This window comes from Dromiciops gliroides, chromosome 1 (genome assembly GCF_019393635.1).
Source record: "Dromiciops gliroides isolate mDroGli1 chromosome 1, mDroGli1.pri, whole genome shotgun sequence".
Classification (NCBI taxonomy): domain Eukaryota; kingdom Metazoa; phylum Chordata; class Mammalia; order Microbiotheria; family Microbiotheriidae; genus Dromiciops; species Dromiciops gliroides.
This window is the reverse complement of record NC_057861.1, coordinates 706,848,134-706,870,272: the sequence shown is the minus strand read 5'-3', so window position 1 is coordinate 706,870,272 and position 22,139 is coordinate 706,848,134. Positions and strand designations below refer to the sequence as shown.

General features: G+C 43.8%; 1 protein-coding gene across 1 annotated transcript in view; it reads left to right on the top strand.

Moving 5' to 3' along the window:
• Positions 1–2,634: 2,634 nt before the first annotated feature.
• Positions 2,635–22,139, top strand: part of CAND2 (cullin associated and neddylation dissociated 2 (putative)) — a 47,591-nt gene continuing 28,086 nt past the window's right edge. Inside the window, exons 1-2 of the mRNA XM_043976967.1 lie at positions 2,635–3,181; positions 16,119–16,262. Of these exons, the coding sequence (XP_043832902.1) occupies positions 3,114–3,181; positions 16,119–16,262 (212 nt within the window). The 5' untranslated portion in view covers positions 2,635–3,113. The remainder of the gene's footprint in view (positions 3,182–16,118; positions 16,263–22,139) is intronic.

Sequence of the window (22,139 nt, the reverse complement as noted above, 5' to 3'; positions counted from 1 at the left end):
TTTATAAGTTCTTCCTAATTCATTTGAATTATCATATTACTCAGAGTAACTTAATCATTCACAGTTATTCTTTGAACAGTATTATCTGTTAGTAGTATCTGTTAACAGTAGTATCTGTTAGCATATACAACGTTCTCTTTGTTCTGTTTCTTTTACTTTGCATTGTTTCATTCAAGTTTTTCTGTGTTTTTCTAAAAACCAACCTGCTCATCATTTCTTAAAGCACGATAGGATTCATCACAGTCATATACCACAACTTCTCCAGCCATTCCCCACCATTACTATTAAATGTCATTTAGAACAAATTTGTCATAGAATTAGAATCACAGAGTTGGAAAGGAATTTAAGCATTCATCTAGTCCAATTCTGCCCCCCTTTTTTTTTTGGTGAGGCAATTGGGGTTAAGTGACTTGCCTAGGGTCACACAGCAAGTAATTGTTAAGTGTCTGAGGCTGTATTTGAACTCAGGTCCTGACTCCAGGGCCGGTGCTCTATCCACTGCACCACCTAGCTGCCCCAATTCTGTCCCTTTAAAAAAAAATCATTAGAGAAAACAGAGAGGTTAAGCAACTTGTCCAAGGTCACACAGCGATTTGGTGGCAGAGCCAAGACTGGAGTCAGGGGTATGCTGATAAATGTTTAACAACTAGTTCTTTAAAAGGTACACAACACTTTTCAGTTTTATCTTGCATTCTTAATCTTTTCTCCATCACTTTCCTAAATCTAGATATTCAAAACAACAAATCAAGCCCTGATTTGTTGGTTTGTCTATTTTGGGAAGTAAAAATGCTTACACTGAACACTTAACAATAGATTTTGCAGGAGGAGGAGGGAGGGAGCTGTCCTCAAATACATAGGGACCAATTCTTCAATTCCTACCAGCTGCTCAGCTTGGTTTTGACTCAGCAAATAAATATCATGCCCCTAGGCAATGTACTCTCTGGAAGCCTTCCCACCTCCCTATCCCCTTCAGCTTCCTTTCCTGTTCTGTCTTTCTCCAGTAGATTGTAAGCTCCTTGAGGGTAGGGACAGTCTTTTTCTTATATGTAACCCCAGTGCTTAGCACTATGACTGGCACATTTGTAAGCATTTAATATATTGACTATGGAACTCAGAACTGCTGATTCCCAGGGTAACATACATTCCACCTCCCACAGAGCCTCCCACTATTGCATAAAGCAAATCTTTACTAGGCTTATTTTCTTGAGCTGGGCAATGGATTCACAGCCATGCCAGGAAAATGAAAGGAGTGTCAGAGGTGTAGTGAGTCAATTCCTATCAATTCAATTTAACATATCCTTATGAATCACCTACTATGTAAGGAAGTCTTTTGCTGTTGTCCTCTTCTAGGATATCAGGAGGAGATTCTAGGGGTAACGGGCAGGAGGGGTTCCTTTTTCAGAGTTTTGATCTCAGAACAGACGGGAGATATAGTTGTACAAGGGGGTAGACTGGGTGCCCCCTAAATTCAAACAGAAATAGTTGACTTTCACCCTCTTTCCTATGTCCTCCTTTCGATATTCTTTCTCTTTCCCCAAATTCTTCTCCTTTTTCTCTTCTCCACTCTCCCCAAGTTATTCTTGTTGCACATGAGAGGATCTAGAAGAATAATCAAAGATCCGGGATTCTGTGTGACAGTGATCGGGTTTGGGGGCAGCTTGGTGGTGCAGTGGATAAAGCATCGGCCCTGGATTCAGGAGGCCCTGAGTTCAAATCCAGCCTCAGACACTTGACAGTTACTAGCTGTGTGACCCTGGGCAAGTCACTTAACCCTCATTGCCCCCCAAAAAACAAAAGACAAAAAACAAAACAAAACAAACCAAAACAGTGATTGGGTAATCCTGCATGTAATCCCTCAGTTTTAGTTTCTTCATATGATTAGTTATAGGGAAAGCCATTATTCATAGGAAAGCCTATAGAAACGTAAATGGTTTTTGTAAGACCTTTTCCAATTCGAAATCTCAAGGCATTCTTCCTCCTTTTCCTTGTAGTTTACCTGGAGTTCTGCCATGCCCCGAAAATCCCCTTCCTCTGTTTACAAGTCCCCCTTCTTGGGGGCAGCTGGGTGGCTCAGTGGATAAAGCACTGGCTCTGGATTCAGGAGGACTTGAATTCAAGTCCGGCCTCAGACACTTGACACTTACTAGCTGTGTGACCCTGGGCAAGTCAATTAACCCTCATTGCCCCCCCTCCCCCCATCTCATTCCTCTAGGTCAAGACACTGTCCTCTGCAGTTTTCTCTCACATTAACTGACCTCTAATTCTTTTCTCCTATCAACAGGAATGCAGGCCTCCCCTCTCTGGTCTCCAGTCTCCAAATCCCTCCTCTTCTAGCAACAGACCACCCCCGAGACCTCCCCTCTCTGGTTCCTTACCCTCCAATACCTCCCCTCTCCCATTAAAGATGGGAGGGGAAATCCCCTCAGTCCCTCACCCCTTTGTCTCCTCTCCCCAAATTGCTCTCCTCTTCCATCAGAAAACCCCCTCACACTCTCCTTCTTCTATTAGGACACGAAGAATGCTCCCCTCTCTCCCTTCCCTGGTCCCCAGACCCCACATCGCTTCCTTCCTAGCCCCCCGAAGCCCCGCCTCCTCCCGGACCGGGGCGGGGCTGGCGAAGGTTACTGCCGGCAGGGGGCGGCCCGACCCTCCAGCGCAGATCCGTGAGTCTGGAGCTCGGAGCCGGCGCCGCTATTTCTATCTCATGATCACAGTGCCCGGGCTCGGGGCTTTTCCAGCGACTTCTGCCCAGGCGGGGAGCGGGCAGCAGCAGGCAGAGGACGGTGCCGCTGCGGCCCCCAGGAAGCCATATTCTGCAGAGCCAGCTCCGGGCCCAGGGAAGCGGCGCGGTCCGGCTCCTGCGCTCCCCCGGCTCGGCGCAGCTTCTGCGCTCCGATCTCTGCGCTCCCCCGGCTCGGCGCAGCTCCTGCGCTCCGATCTGTGCTCTCCGGCTCCTGCGCTCCCCCGGCTCGGCGCGGCCCCCGCGCTCCTGCCCCGCGCTTCGGCTCAGTCCAGCGCCGTCCCTGCGCTGCGGCCTCTGCGCTCACTGTGCCACCGGCTCCAGCCCAGTCCCCTCCCCTCCGGCTGCTGCGGGGCCACCGTCGCCTGGCAAGATGAGCAACGTGTCCTTCCACATCTCCAATCTCCTGGAGAAGATGACGTCCACGGACAAGGATTTTAGGTAGGATGCCTCCAAGTATCGCCGCCCCCCTCCCCCCCAACTAGGAGAATCTCAGGTCCTTGAGCGTTGGCACTATTGAGATGTCATTTTTGTGTCCCAAGTACCCAGCACGGTGCTTGGCACAGAGCAGGTGCATAGTAACCGCATATTGAATGACTCCGTCACTGTCCCAGTCCTCCTGGTCCTCAGTTTCCCTGGCCCAGGACTCCCCCAGCCCCCCTTCCTTCCACCTGCCTATCGGTTTAGGCCAGTTCCTTCCCCAAATGCTTCCTGGATGAATGGGGAGATCTCCCATTCCCCCCAATTCCTCTCTTCCTTAACCCCATCTCCATCTTCTCCTATACTATTCCGGCCCATCCTCCCTTCCCTACCTGCCCCCTGACCCATCATCTGAGCCCTTGCGGTGTGGTGGGAAGAGTGCTGGTTTGGCAGTCTTTGAGGACCTGAGTTCAAATTCTGACTTTGATACTAATTAATTACCTGAGTGGCCTTGGGCAACTGGCTTACACTTGCTGGGCCTCTGCTTCCTTCTCCTCTTATATGAGGAGTTTGGCTCTAATGATCTCAAGGGTTTCTTTCAGCTCCAAAGTGTGCTCCTATCATCTTCTGCCTCTTCCGCTTCTTCCTTCATCCTCTCCACATGCCAGTACCTCCTAGATACCCCACAGCGATGTTGTAGGATAGACTTCTGTGATCAGTTGGTGCTGATCTGTCCCCGGAGCCCCCTTTCCTTCCCTCTGACTTCTTTTCTTGTAAGAAGTCGGGTCTCCCAGATATTTCCCTGTAGATCCATAGATTTTTTTTTTAAGTGGTAGAAGGAACCTTAGGGGATGATTGAATCTCACCACTTCAATTTGACACAGGAGCAAACTGGAAGTAACTTGCTTAGGCTGAGGTAGGCATTTAGTCTAAAACTCTGCCCAGTGTTATTGAGTGAGGGGAGATTTGTTTCCTCCTTTGTCAAATAAGGGACCTGGACTTTATCTCCACTGCCCCTTCCATTGGCAATGATTTGACCCTATGACGGCCTCACAGAGGCTTTGAAGATGCCCTTTCCTTGAAGGGGGGACTGTGGGTATGGAGAAGCAGGTAGCACTGAGCCTGCTGGGTAAATTGTCATATTGTGTGACCAATCCGTGCTGGGTCCCTAGGGCTGGAACGAGGTGGGACTGGGGATAATGAAGACCAATCTTAGAGGGAACACAGACGTAATGCCAATGTTAGCCCCTGAAGGGACTGCTCCTAGAACCAGAACTCTAGAGCTGGAAGGGTCTGGCTCATGCCAATACCTTTTTCATAAATGAGGAAACTGAGACCCCAAGTAGATTAGGTGACTTGCCCAAGGTCACACAAGTGGTATTTCTCAGAGGTAGGGTTTGAACCTAGGACCCAATATCAGCTAGCCCAGCACCTCTGATATTGTACATAAGTGGAAGTTGAGGTTCTGAGGTTAGTTGCAGAACCACAACTAGAATTCAGATCTTCCAGCTTTCCGAGTCTAGTGCTCGGATAATGCTGATTAAGGGGCTGGCAGGGGGTGAGAGGAAGAGGAGTAGAGGGGGTTAGTGGACACAAGTCTGGCTTTGAAGTCAGAAAAACCCTGTGTTCAAGTCCAGCTGACCCAGACTGGGCCATGTGACCATGGGTGAGCCCCGGAGGTGCCATCACCCCACTACCCCCAGCGGCTTTCTAAGTCTGGCTGAGTTCAAGTGGAAGGAGTTTCTATACCCAGAAAAGAATGGGGGGGGGAGCATAATAAAAGTGGATATAGACAAGCCTTAAGAGAACAGGGGGACATATCTGTGATCTTGTCCTGCTCACAGGGCAAGAAATGAATGGACCTTCTTCCCAGCCCACCCACCTTGATCTTAGTTAGACCTGGGGAATAAGGTGCTGAGTCGCTGGGGTCCTTCTGGTGGGTCTCCCTGCTGCTTCCCATCTCTGCCAGAAGCCTGCCCTACATGGCCCAAGTTGCCAAGCTGGCCTGACTGCTCCTCCGTACATAGCACTGTTTATGGAAATGCAGAGTCAGCCTTGTGTCTCCCAGCCCAGGGCAGGGCTGGGCCTCGCTGCCTGCTTTCTCCAGTGAGGCCTGATAATGTGTCTTTTATTATAATAATCCCTTACACTTGTATGGACTATTATCCTTTTCGATAAAGAGTGCTTCGAGGTTGGAAACTGGGATGTGCCAGCCTAACTTGCTGCCTGTATGACTTTGCCCAAGACCACTCAACTTCCTTACCTCTAAAATAAAGGGGGAGTCTGCTAGCCGATCTCCATGGCACATTGCAGCTCCAGCTCCTACACTAGAGCATGTAATAGAGATCTTTTTGTCTCCATTTTACAGAGGAGGAAACCGAGGCATTGAAAGGTTAAGTGACTTGTATATAGTCATGCAGTTAGTACATTTCAGAGCTAGGACTCAAGTACAGCTTTGATACAGGTTTGATTAGGACCACTATGATTTCCGCTACATCACAAATGTTCCTGTGCGTTATTTCTATGATCTCTCAACCTCTCTGTGAGGTACACAGGGCAGGGTTTATCAATGGCACGGATGAAGAAATCGGGACAGGTTGGCATCATGGTTACAGAATCTCAGAATTTGAGAGCTGGAAAAAAAAACACCTCGGTAGCTGTGAAGTCCAACCTGTAAACAGAAGGAATCCCTACTGTATGGTATGGGAGGAGACAGCACAATAGACTAGGAAGTAAAAGACCTGGGTTCCAGTTTGAATTCTGCCAGCTGTGTGACCTTGGGCAATAACTTCTACTTTCTTTTTTTTTTTTTTTTTAGTGAGGCAATTGGGGTTAAGTGACTTGCCCAGGGTCACATAGCTAGTAAGTGTTAAGTGTCTGAGGCCGGATTTGAACTCAGGTCCTCCTGACTCCAGGGCCGGTTCTCTATCCACTGCGCCACCTAGCTGCCCCATAACTTCTACTTTCTGAGCCTCCATTTCCCCATCTGTAAAATGATAGTGTTAGACCAGACAGCCTCCAAGAGTCCTTGCAGCTCCAATATTTTTTTCTCTATGAGGAGTTCATGGCAGAACTGGGCCTCTTGACTCCTGGCTCAGAGGTCTTCCTCCTGTTTTGACATTCTCAGAGATAAATAACAGTCTAACCTAACCTTCGGCAGCTTAAGAAATAAGCAGGAGGGGGGGCAGCTAGATGGCGCAGTGGATAAAGCACCAGCCCTGGATTCAGGAGTACCTGAGTTCAAATCCGGCCTCAGACGCTTAACACTTACTAGCTGTGTGACCCTGGACAAGTCACTTAACCCCAATCGCCTCACAAAAAAAAAAAATTTAGTTCAAATTTCATGGGGCAGCTAGATGGCGCAGTGGATAGAGCACTGGCCCTGGATTCAGGAGTACCTGAGTTCAAATCCGGCCTCAGACGCTTAACACTTACTAGCTGTGTGACCCTGGACAAGTCACTTAACCCCAATCGCCTCACAAAAAAAAAAAAATTTAGTTCAAATTTCATGGGGCAGCTAGATGGCGCAGTGGATAGAGCACTGGCCCTGGAGTCAGGAGTACCTGAGTTCAAATCCGGCCTCAGACACTTAATACTTAACTAGCTGTGTGACCCTGGGCAAGTCACTTAACCCCAATTGCCTCACTAAAAAAAAAAAAAGAAAGAAAGAAGCAGGAGGGAAAGTAACAGGAATGACAAATGGAGAAACTGAGGCCGAAGGAAACTTTAGTTATCTCGGTTTGCCCAGAGGTTCTTAGTTATTACATTGTTCCCTCTGGGGATCCTTGGACTCCCTAGAAGGCTTTCTTCTTTTGTACTTATCACTTGTTATCAGACTAAACAGATACTTTTCCGGCATCTGTGGCTGCTGAATCAGCTGGCCAGGCCAGCACATTCCATCTTCTGTCCTGTAGAGATGAACTGCTCTGAGGGGAGAAATCACTTGCCCAAGGTCACACATCTACTGAGTAACAGACCTATGATTTAAACTCAAGTCTCCAGACTCCTCTTCCATTAAAAATTCCAGCCCTGGAATGTAGATCTGGACCAAACAACCTGTCAACAAACATTTGTATATTGAGTAGATATAACGCTTTTCGTTGGAGATGACTTAGGGTATCCTGGGTAGTCACCACTCATCACCACTCACAAAATCCAAAAGTTGTACCCAAGTTCAGTGCATCGGTCAGCGGATATTGATTGAACCCTTATATATAAACCCATAGAATTGAGAGCTGAGAGTCCTCATCACATAGAGAATTAGAACTGGGCCTTACGGGGCAGCTAGGTGGCGCAGTGGATAGAGCACCGGCCCTGGAGTCAGGAGGACCTGAGTTCAAATCCGGCCTCAGACACTTAACACTTACTAGCTGTGTGACCCTGGGCAAGTCACTTAACCCCAATTGCCTCACTAAAAAAAAAAAAAAAAAAAAGAAAAGAACTGGGCCTTACAACATAGATGTCAGAAGATAGCATTAGAGCTGTGGGCACCCCCACCTCCCCATTCAGTCAACTCCAGTACCTTTCCTGTTGCCTCTAGGATCAGCCCTAACCGATCTTTTTGGCTTTAATGGACATTATCATTCCCCTGTTCCACACTCTGTGATCCAGCCAAACTGGCCTTTTCTCTGTAGTCATGAAACTTTACTCTATTTCCCACCTCTTCAGGACACCAGATGCCCCCCATGCCTAGACTACAGTCCACCTCTCTTCCCCTTGACACCATCTTTGTTTGTTTGTTTGTTTGTTTTTCTTTTTTCTTTTTTGCAGGGCAATGAGGGGTTAAGTGACTTGCCCAGGGTCACACAGCTAGTAAGTGTCAAGTGTCTGAGGCCAGACTTGAACTCAGGTCCTTATGAATTCAGGGCTGGTGCTTTATCCACTGCGCTACCTAGCTGCCCCAGACACCATCTTTTATGAAGTCTTTTCTGATATCCCCAAGTGCCAAAGATCATCCTCTCAATCCTTAGATTGAACTGCTTTGTACATTTTGTATTTCTGTTTGTCCTATATATATTTACATATATTATTGTTGTCTCCTCCATCAGAATGAAAGCTTCCTGTGAGTAGGGATCATTTCACCTTTTGTTTTTTTGATTTTGGGGAGGGTTTTTTTGTGAGGCAATTGGGGCTAAGTGACTTGCCCAGGGTCACACAGCTAGTAAGTGTTAAGTGTCTGAGGTTGGATTTGAACTCAGGTCCTCCTGAATCCAGAACCAATGCTCTATCCACTGCGCCACCTAGCTGCCCCCATTTCACCTTTTGTAACCCTAGCTTCTAACACTGTGCTTGGCACTTAGTAGGTATTTAATAACTACTTCTTGATTGATTAAACACAGAATGTTACAAATGAAAAGTTTAATACTTGTAAATACTAAATAATAAACACTACTTTAATAAATATTTAGTAGATACTTGTTGATTGAATACAGAATGTTACAACTGAAAAAAGCCTTAGTACATGTTAGAATGTGGCACATTCAAGAGAGGAGAGGGTCCTTACTATAACCTGGGACTCCTGTCTCATTCAAGATTCTTTTCTGTGGACCAGGCTAGCCAACTGCTTTGTGCACGGAGCTAGGAGTGGAGAGAGACACAGAAGCTGCTGTCCTTTTTGCTTAGCCCCGGCTCCTGAAATCCCTGCATCTCATGCAGTCCTGAGTCAGGCCATTCCTGGCACCCAAAGGCAAGAAATAACAGAGAGTTTTCTCCCTGTCTTTCACGCAGAGCCCAGACAGCCATACTCTATAAATAACATAAAGATGGCATCTGGATGGAAGGCCTGTTGGTGTCAATCTGAGCAGTTGCTGCTGATGCCCCCAGAGGGAGGTGCTTTTCTCATAATGGGCTTTCCAGATGTATTTGCACTCAGCGTCCCCCCAGTAAAATGTAAAGAGCACTCTGAAGCTGGAGTTAGGGGACTTGGGTTCAAACCCAGACTTTGTTAAAAATTTTAATTTTCTAAACTTTTGCTTTATTTTCAATTTATAAGCATTTACTTCTGATTTCTTCTCTTTCTTTCTTTTTTTTTTCTTTTTTCATTTTTTAGGCAACTGGGGTTAAGTGACTTGCCCAGGGTCACACAGCTAGTGTTCAGTGTCTGAGGCCGGATTTGAACTCAGGTCCTTCTGAATCCAGGGCCAGTGCTCTATCCACTGTGCCATCCAAGAAAGGAAGATTTTAGAAGAATGTTAAATGTCATGTCATTTAACCCTCTGATTTTACAAATAACATCTCTGGGCCTCAGTTTTCTTAGGGGACCTTACCAAGTTTCCATAGCAAGGCAGAACTAAAAATCAAATCTAGGTCTCCCTGTCTGTTAACACTGCCTCATGGACCAAGCCCAATGCAGAGAGGTTGCAAGGTTTGCCCTTATCCTCCTGGGTCCTTGAACAAAACCAATGAACACTGTGACCATGTCTGACAGCGGATGTGATCACATGCATCCACAGTCACTTGCCTCTGCAGTGAATAATAATAATAATGATAACAATTAACATTTAGATAGCACTTACTATGGGCTACGTATAGTCCTAAATGCTTTACAATTATTATCTCATTTGATCTTCATAACGAGCGTGGTAGGTAGGTGCTACTAATTATTCTCATTTTCCAGATGAGAAAACTGAGACAAACTGAGGTTAAGTGACTTGCCCAGGGCACACAACTATTAAGTGTCTGAGGTTGGATTTGAACTCAAGACTTCTTGATTCCAGGCCCAGTGGTCAATCTGCTGTGACACCTAAGGGCAATGCATTTTCTCAATTCTTCTCTGGCTCAAGCTTGGTAACTATCATTACACAGCATTTGGTTTTGGTTTGTACTTCATATTAACAATGTTGTAGTCACTGTGTCTGTCATTTTCCTGGTTCTGTTCACCTCACTGCATCAGTTCATCTAAGTCTTCCCATGCTTCACCCTTCTCTTTATAGTCATCATTTCTTAATAGGATAATAAGATTCCTTTACATTTATGTTCCATATCTTGTTTAGCCCATCCCTAATATATGGGCATCTACCTTGTTTTCAATCTTTTGCTACCCCAAAAAGTGATGTCACCAATATTTTGATGCATATGGGACCTTTGTTTTAGCCTTTAATCAATACCTAAATGGTGAAACTTCAGACAGTGTGAAAGACTGTGTGAAAGGTTTGGGGTCAGAGGAACCTTCCTAGTCACTTCTAACTATGACAGACATTGATCTCTTACTCCTGAGCTCTGCTTTATCAGCAGTGCCCTCGTTGATGTTGTATGATGTCTAGGTGATGCTCGAGTGTGAGCATCAGGAAGAGAGAGAGAGAGATATTCTTTTAATGAGAGCAGAGGAGACCATCGGCCTTTACAACAACCCAGCAACAACTATTTATTAAGCACCTCCTGTGTACAAAGCTTTTTGCTTAGGCCTGAGGTGATACAGAGTTTAAAAGACACAGACCCTGTCCTCATGGAACTGATAGTCACCAATGGGGATAAGACATAGGCCAAGATCAATGTAACACCCAACATAACAGGTTAAATATGATTAAAAAGAGACAGTAACATGGAATGGATGGAGGAATGGCATTGAAAGTCAGGAAGACCTGAGTTCAGGTCCTACCTCTGGCATATAAAAGCTGTGTGACCGTGATTGGGTCATTTAATTTCTCAGAGTCCCAGAAAATTCCCTGAGACTAGAAATTACAAAAGAATTGTCAAACTATCATTAGAGGTTTACATACCACACTAATGAAGTCAGGGGTCCAGATCACACCTCAAAAAACATCTCAAATCCTAATATGATAGCAGAAAATTAGAAAACAAAGGGCTTTGGGAAGTCTGCATGGGAGATTAATACTGGAACCTTCATTGATTCTACCATTCCCTCAGTCTTCCCTCTCATCTTTTTTCCCTTCCAGGAGTTCTGTTTTCTGCCTCATTCTCATCTTCTCAGCCTCTTGTAGTCTATCTTCTACCCCATCCCTTAAGTGAGGCTGGAGACCTTGGCATCTCAAACTCAACATTTTGAAACCTGTACTCATTATTTCCTCCCCTCATGCAAACATACATGCCCTACTCTGTTCTTAATTTCTCTATTTCTTTTGAGCACACCACCAACCTTCTAGTTATCCAGGTTCATGGCCTAGAAGTAATCACTAACTCTTCCTCATTCTCCTTCACCCCTCATATCTAGTCAGTCACCAAGTCTTGTCCAGTCTCCTGCCCCAATATGTCTCTCACCTTTTCCATCCATACAGTCACCAACCTAGTTCAGGCCCTCATCCCCTCTTACCTGGACTATTGGAGTCAACATCAGCCTGCTGCATTCCATCTCGTCCATCTCTGGTCCATCTTCACCACTGCCAAATTGCTATTCCTAAAGCCTAGGTTCAGAGGATTATAGGATCATAGGTGTAGAACTGGAAGAAACCTTAGAGACTTTTCAACTTCTTCATTTTACAAGTGAGGAACCTGAGCCCCACAGACATTAAGTGGCTTGTCCAAGGCCACACAGTACCTGGCAGAGCCTGGATTCAAATTCAGGTCTAGATTTCCTACTCCTGGTGGCTTTATCACTATCACACTCCCCTTTGCCATGTATTTTCTAAAAAGTTGACACTTATGCACAGCATATATGTATATGTCTATTCTACAGACATATTTAATAGTAGCTCATTTTGGTCAGTTCTCCTCACTGACCACACTGCTTCCTGTCAAGTCTAATCATGTCCCTTTCAGCTCAAGAAGCTTCAATGGCTCCCTCTTGCCCCTGGAATAAGATACAGACTCATCTGCTTGTTTTAAAGTCCTTCATAGTGGGATTTTTGCTGTTCCTCTTCATCATCTCTGTTCCCAATCCAAATGATCTATTCTCTGTAGAGGATATTTCATGGCTTTGCTCATTTTCACCTCTGACTCTTGGAATCCTTAGCTTCCTCTCGAGATCAGCACATAAAGGAAGCTTGTTCTGATTGATGCTACTACCTTCTACCACCACCCCACCCTCTCCCCAGTAGAAATAACTCCACATATACTTTGTATATATTTATATCCATCCATAAAAATCATGTGTCCAAAGTACAGAGTGCTTTAAGCTTAACAAAACACTTTTGCAAAGACTACCTCGTTTGAGTTTTTAAAAATTATTCATTTGGGGGCAGCTAGGTGGCACAGTGAATAGAGCACCGGCCCTGGATTCAGGAGGACCTGAGTTCAAATCTGACCTCAGACACTTGACACTCACTAGCTGTGTGACCCTGGGCAAGTCACTTAACCCTCATTGCTCCACAAAAAATAAAATAAAATAAAATAAAAATTATTCATTTTGAACTTAAATTCAAGACCAAAAAAAGAGCATTTTCATGTACAGCCACACAGCATAAAATGAGGATTCCATATGAAAAACATGAATTTCCATTTTCCATTTCATAGATTTTTATTAAAAACTATGTAATAAATATTATACATCATTTTCAAAGCTATCCTGCTTTTCTGTGCTTCTTATGTGGGATAGAATTTGGGGTCAAATTGATCATGAGTCATCCCAAAAGAATTACAAGACTCAGTGACTCAGTGTCCCAAGCTTTATTGCAGTACTGTGAGTGACCACAGGGAGAGAACCAGAATAGTGGAAAGGTATCTCTCGAATAGTGAAAGAAAAGACAGTTATATTTATGATATGGATGAATTAATAATCAGTCTCATTAGAATAATCTCCACCTTAGGGAGGTACAGGGGAGGGCTTATGCTAATTTGGAGTTCCTGGGGTCCTAAGCCAACCCCCAAGGCAGGTACCTTTCTCAGTGGAAGTGTGTTTTGGGGGTTTACACGTCATAAGGTGAATCTGGGGACAAATTTGGCTTTTTCTGTGCATGTCTCTTTCTGATTCTCATGGCTAGTTTCAAAACATCTTTATTTTTCATTTATTTCTAGTCTAAATTTCTATAGCCTGTCAATGTATCATTGTTATTGTCTTAGACCTTCAAGGCCTAGCTCCCACTGTTCCCGTTATGGGTACTGATTACTGTGGGTAAGAGAACTTAGCATCCTGACTTGTAAGTTATCCATTAACTGGGGTCTGAATCCCTTTTAGGGCTCATATTTGAATTAGAGCTTGGGTCTTAGGTTTTTCTATTAATCCCTTTTTGCCTCGTTCATCACTTCCTTCTAAGTTTTCTTTTATTTTCTGCTATGCACTTCTTTTTTTCTCCTTTCCCTGCCCTAGAAAAGGCTACCATTAGACACTAGTGTGTGTGTGTGTGAACTATATTATACATTCTTCGATTTATCAGTTGTTTCTCTGCAGGTTGATTGCATCTTCCTTTCTAGGTCCTTTATAATTGATTTGAATATTTTTAATACTAATAATGACTTATTTGTTCAGAATTCTTCTTAGAACAATATTGCTGTTACCATGTACAGAGTTCCCTTGGTTCTGTACATTTCATTCTTCATTATTTCATACTAATCTTTCCATGTTTTTCTTTTCTTTTCTTTTCTTTTTTTTTTTAAGTGAGGCAACTGGGGTTAAGTGACTTGTCCAGGGTCACACAACTAGTAAGTGTTAAGTGTCTGAGGCTGGATTTGAACTCAGGTCCTCCTGACTCCAGGGCCAGTGCTCTATCCACTGTGCCACCTAGCTGCCCCCCATGTTTTTCTAAAATTGATCAGCTTATCATTTCTTATAGCACAGTAGTATTCCATCCCAATCATACACCACAATTTGTTTAGTGTACAAACACTACCTCATTTGATCCTCACAGCAACCCTGTGAGGTAGCTATTATTGGTAGGATTGGTAGGTGTTGCTGCTGGTATTATTGCTACATTTTACAGATGAGGTTAAATAATTTGAGTGGAAAGCACAGTTTCCTACTCTCTAAAATGAGGAGGTCGGACTCTATATAATGTTTAAGATTCCTCCCAAATCTGAAATATGGTGATTTTTACAAACAGCAAAAAGAAACATTTATCTGCTAGCTTTTTTTTTTTTTAAGTAGTGAGGCAATTGGGATTAAGTGACTTGCCCAGGGTCACACAGCTAGTGTTAAGTGTCTGAGGCCAGATTTGAACTCAGGTACTCCTGACTCCAGGGCCGGTGCTCCATCCACTGTGCCACCTAGCTGCCCCAAAAAGAAACATTTATTAAGTGCCTACTGAATCCCAGATAATGTGCCAGACACTAGTGATATACAAAGACAAAAACAAGGCAATCCCAATCCACAAGGAACATGTTTTATTGGGGGGGGGGTTAGGAGGAGGCAATGTCCTGCTGCCAAGAAATCAGGAAGATACTGAGAAAAGACCAATGGATCGGGCATTGAATAGCTCATTCATTACCTTGGAAAGGGTAGTTTCAGTTGAATGATGAGATCACAAGCCAGATTATGGGAAGTTGAGAGGTGGGCATGAGATGAGAAAGTGTAATATAAATTAAATAAATAAATAGATTAATAAATAAATGAATGAATAAACACAAAATAAAATAATTTTTTTTAAAGTGGAATGTGGGGGCAGCTAGGTGGCACAGTGAATAATACTTGACACTATGGAGCCTAAAATTCTAACTGTGATGTCTAAAAATCTAATGAGTGGTCGCCTTAAATTAGAAACATCTAGCACCAATCTTTGGGCATTAAGTATTTGGGCATTTAATAAAGTATATTGGGGGCAGCTAACTGGCACAGTGGATAAAACACCGACCCTGGATTCAGGAGTACCTGAGTTCAAATCCAGCCTGAGACACTTGACACTTACTAGCTGTGTGACCCTGGGCAAGTCATTTAACCCCCATTGCCCCCCACACAAAAAAAAAGTATATTAGGGGTTAGTAAGCTAGGTGGCACAGTAGATGAAGCACCAGCCCTGGATTCAGGAGGACCTGAGTTCAAATTTTGCTTCAGACACTTGACACTAGCTGTGTGATCCTGGGTAAGTCACTTAATCCTCACTGCCCTGCAAAAACAAAAAACAAACAAACAAAAAAAAGAGCATGTGTAGAAAGAAAGGAAAAAACCCTCGCTCCCTGCATCTGAAGCTGCTCCTCTCAGAAAGGACTTCTCCCCCCTTCTCCAGAGCAGAAGACCTCTGCAGACCCACCCAGGTACGGTCCCTACACACACACACACACACACACACACACACACACACACACACACACACACACACACACACACACACATCTCCAAGCTAATTGGCTGGTAGCAGTGATTGACATGACTTATGGGCGTTTCTATGAAGAGATATAACTGTTCAGATGCTAATCACATGCCTTTTTTTTGGGTGAGGCTATTGGGGTTAAGTGACTTGCCCAGGGTCACACAGCTAATCTGAGGCTGGATTTGAACTCAGGTCCTCCTGAATCCAGGGCCAGTGTTCTATCCACTGCGCCACCTAGCTGCCGCTCCCCACCCCCAATGCCTTTTGATATAGGCTTTTCCTGATGCTTGGAACACATTCTTCTCAACCTAGCGTCTTGGAACTGAGGCTCAGCTCAGGTGACACCTCCTATATGTTCCCCCCCTTGTTCTCACACTCTCCCACTGAATTTACTTTGCATATATTTTATGTTGATTTATCTGTGTATATGCTGCATCCCACTGATAGAATATAAGCTCCCTGAGGCCAGGTATTGTTTTACTTTTGTCTTTGATTCCCCCCACACGGTGCCTTGGCACCATGGTAGACACTGCTTAAGTGTTTGTTGAATGGATGAATGAATGAATGAATGAATGAATGAATGAATGAATGAAGACCATTTGGCCTTCTAAGACAGCCTTGTGAAGTAGCAAGGGCAGGTATCCATTTACATTTTACAGATGAGGAACCTGAAGCTCAGAGAAATAAACCGACTTGTCCATTGTCACGTATCTCATAAATATCAGGGCCCAGATTTAAGCTCCATTCGTCTCCTCACTCTACACTTTCCACTCTAGATTCCCATCCATCCAGTTGGGCCTGCTTAAAGCTTCTTCTCCTTGCAGATTCATGGCCACCAATGACCTGATGTTGGAGCTGCAGAAGGATTCCATTAAGCTGGATGAGGACAGCGAGAAGAAGGTGGTGAAGATGTTACTAAAGCTTCTAGAAGATAAGAATGGGGAGGTGCAGAATTTAGCAGTCAAATGGTGAGTGGTGATTGAAGAAATGTTCAATGTTCTCTACAATAGCCTAGAATACACCTGGGGGGGGGGGCAGGGGACCATGAGTGAAGGGTGTCAGAGATACGAGGAAGGAATCTCCTAGAGGGAAATTTATGACTCCCAACCAGGGAAGTTCCAGGAAGCAGAGAAAGGGAACTCCCTTCTTTAGGGAAATTGAATGCTTCTAATCAGGGGGTGAGCAAGGGAAGGGAAGATCATCACCAAGTTCAGGTTAGAGCAGTGGAGGTGGAAGTGTAACTGTGACAGAACCGGGAGGCTGGGATGGTAGAAGAGTCAACTCTCTGATACTTCACCAATGTCAGCTGCCTTGGGACAAAGGGTACCTTGTATCCTATCCTGACCCCTTTGGAAAGTAAGACTGGAATGGGCCAGTGTTGGGGCAGATGGCCCCAAACAAAGTGGGCTAGCGTCCTGGGAATGATGTACAACAGTGATGTCAAACTCAAAGAGAGGGGCAGTTAGGTGGCGCAGTGGATAGAGCACCGGCTCTGGAGTCAGGAGTACCTGAGTTCAAATCTGGCCTCAGACACTTAACACTTACTAGCTGTGTGACCCTGGGCAAGTCACTTAACCCCAGTTGCCTCACTTTAAAAAAAAAAAAGTGAACACCATACTCAGGGCATACTTATATTGACCACAGGCTTATCACCTCCTTCTATTTGGCACCATTAAAACCGGCCTCTCAGACTATTGACTTACTGTATTGACTCCTGCTGAATCCATTAAGACACCTGTGTCTTCTAACCATCTCCTCTCATCCTGTAATTGTGAGGTGGAATTTTTTCATAAAATTATTTTATTATTTTCTACTTACATGTAGAGAGAGTTTTCAACATTTGATTTTATAAGATTTCTAGTTTCAAATTTTTCTCCCTCCCTTTCCTCCCCCCTCCTCAAGACAGCAAGCAATCTGATATAGGTTATATATGTACAATCACATTAAACATATTTCTTCATTAATCCTGTTGTGAAAGAAGAATCAGAAAAAAGGGGAAAAGCTCAAAAAAAAAAGTAGAAACAGTATGGTTGAATCTGCATCTAGATTCCACAGTTCTTTTTCTGGATGTGGAGAGCATTCTACATCATGAGTCCTTTGGAATTATCTTGGACCATTGTATTGCTGAGAAGAATTAGTCTATCACAGTTGATCATCACACAATGTTGTTGATATTGTGTACAATGTTCTCCTGGTTCTGCTCATCTCACTCAGCATCAGTTCATGTAAGTCCTTCCAGGTTTCTCTGAAATCCTTCTGCTCATTGTTTCTTACAGCACAGTAGTATTCCATTACATTCATACCACAACTTGTTCAGCCATTCCCCAATTGATGGGCATGAGGTGGACTTTTTGAACTCAGATCTAAGTTTTGAAATTTAACAGAGGCAAGCATAATCTTCTTAGACCTAGTACATCAATCTAAATCAGGTGTCCAATAATTTGATTTTAAATATCTTGATAACTGTATTTCAATATAAGAGGTGTCTTTTGTAATGCTACATGTTTTATTTTACACATTTAAAAATACTCACCTGAGCAGTCCCTGGGTCTCACCAGACTAACAGAGGCATCCAGGTCGACAAAAGGTTAGGAACTCTCATTCCAGACTATTAATCTTTTTTTTAAATCCTGATTCTGACATCTGGTATTTTTACTATCCCACACCACTTTATTACCAACAGATCTGATAAGTATGCCATCATCCCAGTCATTAGTAAATATATTGAACAGAATAGAGCCAAGGCCAGAGCCCTGGGACACTTTCATTCAAGATTTGCCTCCAAATTAATACTGACCCATTCATTAATCATGATTTCCTGGGCCTGCTTTCTTTGACCAGCTTCTGAATTCCTCTGACTGTATCCTCACTCAGGTGGTTTCTCTCAATCGTTTCCATAGTATCGTGGCAAACTGCCAAAAAATGTGTAGAAATCTAGGTGGACCGTTTGCCATCTAGAAATCCAATCAAAAAATGGAAATGATCTTAGTCTGGTCTGACATGTTCTTGCCCAACTCATGCTGACTCACAGAGTGCTTCCCATTTCTCTAAGTGTTCCCAGAGTGTCCCTTTAATATTCTGTTAATATTTAATCAACAGGCATTGATTAAGCAGTTTCTATGTGCCAGGCATTTTGCTAAGCACTGGGGATACAAACAAAGGCAAAAACATCATCCGTGCCTTCAAGGAGCTTACATTCTATTGGGAGAGACAACATGCAAACAACTTGGTACCTATACGATATATTTAATGCCAATAGAATTGGTCAAAATGCACCAGCCTGGACATTTGAGCATCTATGGTTCTATAGGGCCTCTCTCGCTCTTCACAGATTTTCTTTTCTTTTTTTCGTTTTTGTTTATTAAACTTTTTTGAAAATTAATTTTTTTTAATGAACAAAAAGTTACTTTCTCATGGTTTTTCTTTGGTTCCTGATAGTCATTCAGTCTGAACATTCCTATTCTTCATTACCTTGGGATTTTGTTAGTCTAGGCTTTAACTTATTGGGGGAAGGGAGTTGCTGTCTTACTATTTCACTGATTTGGGGGTTCAGTTTCCTTTTCATCTTTTTAGTCTAAAGATCCTCCTCCTTAGTAGAGAGAACAAGAAGAATAATTGTTGAGTAGTTGTGTTTTCTCTTTGTTGTCATTTTTAATATTTTATAAAAATTTAATATCAACAAAACCAAATACATATGCTGAGTCAATAAATGTTTATATTTAATTTAATTTCTTGGGATCTTCAGATAATAATAGATTAAGAGTTTGAAGGAACTTCAAAGTCATCTAGACCAGTACTGTCAAATTCAAATAGACTGGGGGCACCTAAACCTAAACCTAAGTCCTTGTGGATGCTTATATTGAGTTAGAAAACCACATATTAACATTATCCACGTTTAGGTCACATTTTCATTTATTTTGTTAAATATTTCCCAATTACATTTTTTGTGGGGCAGGGCAATCAGAGTTAAGTGACTTGTCCAGGGTCACACAGCTAGTTAGTGTCAAGTGTCTGAGGTCAAATTTGAACTCAGGTCCTCCTGAATCCAGGGTGGGTGCTTTATCCACTGTGCCACCTAGCTGCCCCCTCCCCCATTACTTTTGTTTTTGTTTTTGTTTTTTGTGGGGCAATGAGGGTTAAGTGACTTGTCCAGGGTCACACAGCTAGTTAGTGTCAAGTGTCTGAGGCCAAATTTGAACTCAGGTCCTCATGAATCCAGGGCCAGTGCTTTATCCACTGTGCCACCTAGCTGCCCCGCCCCCTATTTACATTTTTTTTCAAATGAGGCAATTGGGGTTAAGTGACTTGTCCAGGGTCACACAGCTAGTAAGTGTTAAGTGTCTGAGGCTGGATTTGAACTCAGGTCTTCCTGACTCCAGGGCCAGTGCTCTATCCACTTAGCCACCTAGCCGCCCCTCCTCATTTACATTTTAATCTGGTTCTAGCTGCACTGTTTGTCTGACATTTCTAATTATTCTAGGCCAATCCTCCCATCATACAGATGAGGACACTGAGTCCTGGAGCACTGGAGTGAGTTCTCCAGGGTCACAGGTATTAAGGATTAGAGCTGAGATTCCACTCAGGCCCTTTCACTCCAAATCTAGCCCTCAGTGTACAGTGGAGAGAGCCAGCTTTGGAGGTTCAAATCCTGCCTGCCACTTAACTTCTGGTCTGATCCTGGACAAGTCACTTACCTTGTCCAGGTCTCAGTTTCCTCATCTGAAAAACGAGGGGGTTGGACTAAATGGGCCTCTGAGGTCCCTCCCAGCTCTGTGACCATAGAAGACCAAAAGTGAAGGAAACTGAAAGAAAGAAGAATCTGGATAGACGGGAGGATGGAAGCCCGGTGAGGCTGCTTTCTGCACTGGTGCCTTCCCCTCCGTCCCTCTGAGCCCTCACTGGGATTCTTTGCCCATTGAGCCTCCTTCACTTTTGGTGGTGACAGTTGGCATGTTCCTCTCTCCTGCTTCCCGTTCTCTTGCTTTGCCTTATTTCCTTTAAATCTTCCCGGATCGCTTTGTATTCCTCTTAACCACTGGCCTTAATGGTGTTTTTGTGTTCTGTCCCAGTAATAATGTGTTTTATTTAATTAAATATGTATTAAGGCATTTTATTTAATTGATCTAATGAATAATAAAGCAATTTATTTACCATTGGTTGTATTCAGTTTGTTGGGACTACAGATAATGTGCTATGAAGTACAGATAGTCTCTGTATTTCCTTTTTTTTGTTGTTTGGTTTTGGTTTTTTTGTAAGGCAATTGGGGTTAAGTGACTTGCCCAGGGTCACACAGCTAGTAAGTGTCAAGTGTCTGAGGCCAGGTTTGAATTCAGGTCCTCCTGAATCCAGGGTGGGTCCTTTATCCACTGTGCCACCTAGCTGCTCCTCTGTATTTCCTTTGTAAATAACATTTCCAAGGTAGATTTCTTGTCATTTATCTTCTTCCATTTCACCCAAATCAATCCTGTTCTTGGCTGCTCTGCTTGCCGCAGAAAGAGGACTCCAGCACTTCTCCAAGTAGCTGAAGCCACCCATCCATCATCATCATCATACCTCCACTCAATCTGGCAATCTACTTTGGGTGCTCATTCATTTTTTATTTATTTATTTATCTATTTGTTTATCTATCTATCTGTTTGTTTGTTTATTTATTTATTTTAGCAGGGCAATGAGGGTTAAATGACTTGCCCAGGGTCACACAGAAAGTGTCAAGTGACTGAGGCTGGATTTGAACTCAGGTCCTCCTGAATCCAAGGCCAGTGCTTTATCCACTGCGTCACCTAGCTGTCACCGCTCATTCATATTTTTTCATGTAGCCTACACACATGAGTAGCCATTGTCTTTGATGGGGACTGTGATCTCACTGGTGTAGGAAACTCCCTATGAGAAGACTATTATCTCTATTATCAGTTACATATCAGGACCTACTCTGCAGCCTAGAGTCCTAAAGACTTGTTTGGAGCGCTAACACTATCAACTGTCTTTGCCCACAGTCACAGAGGCAGGATTTGCACCCAGATCTTCCCACCTTTAAGGCTGGCTCTCCATTCACCATGCCAGCCCTTCCTCTCATTCATGAATAGACTCTAAGAATAATGCGACTTCTGCATTTTCCTTCATGGTTCTTCACCACCATGCCCTCCATCATGCTCTTTCTTCCCCCTGGGTGTTAGATCTCTATGTAGGGTTCTGTCTTCTGGAGAGCAGCTGCAATCTTGTTAACAGGAATGCATTGCCATCTGTTTTGCAGCTGAAACCTCTCTTGCTTGTGTGTCCCCCATTATAATGTGAGCCAAGACTGTCTTACATTTCAGTGCTGAGGGGTTGATAGCAGATTAAATGCTTACTAAAGGCTTTTTCATTCATTCGATCCCAAGAATACTCCACCAGACTTTGGATCCAATTGGTGTCCTTCTTTTTTTTGCAGGGCAATGAGGGTTAAGTGACTTGCCCAGGGTCACACAGCTGGTCAGTATCAAGTGTCTGAGGTTGGATTTGAACTCAAGTCCTCCTGAATCCAGGGCCAGTGCTTTATTTACTGAGCCACCTAGCTGCCCTCAATTGGTGCCTTTTTGAATAAGATATACCCTCCCAATACCAGGTTCTAGTCATGGATCCTGTTCCCCAGTTCTCAGTGATACCTGTGAGATGAATTTTACATCTTTTCATTAAGAACTGTATTGAGGGCAGCTAGGTGGTACAATGGATAAAGCACTGGCCCTGGATTCAGGAGGACCTGAGTTCAAATCCGACCTTAGGCACTTGACACTTACTAGCTGTGTGACCCTGGGCAAGTCACTTAACCCCAATCGCCTTACAAAAAAAAAAAAAAGAGAACTGTATTG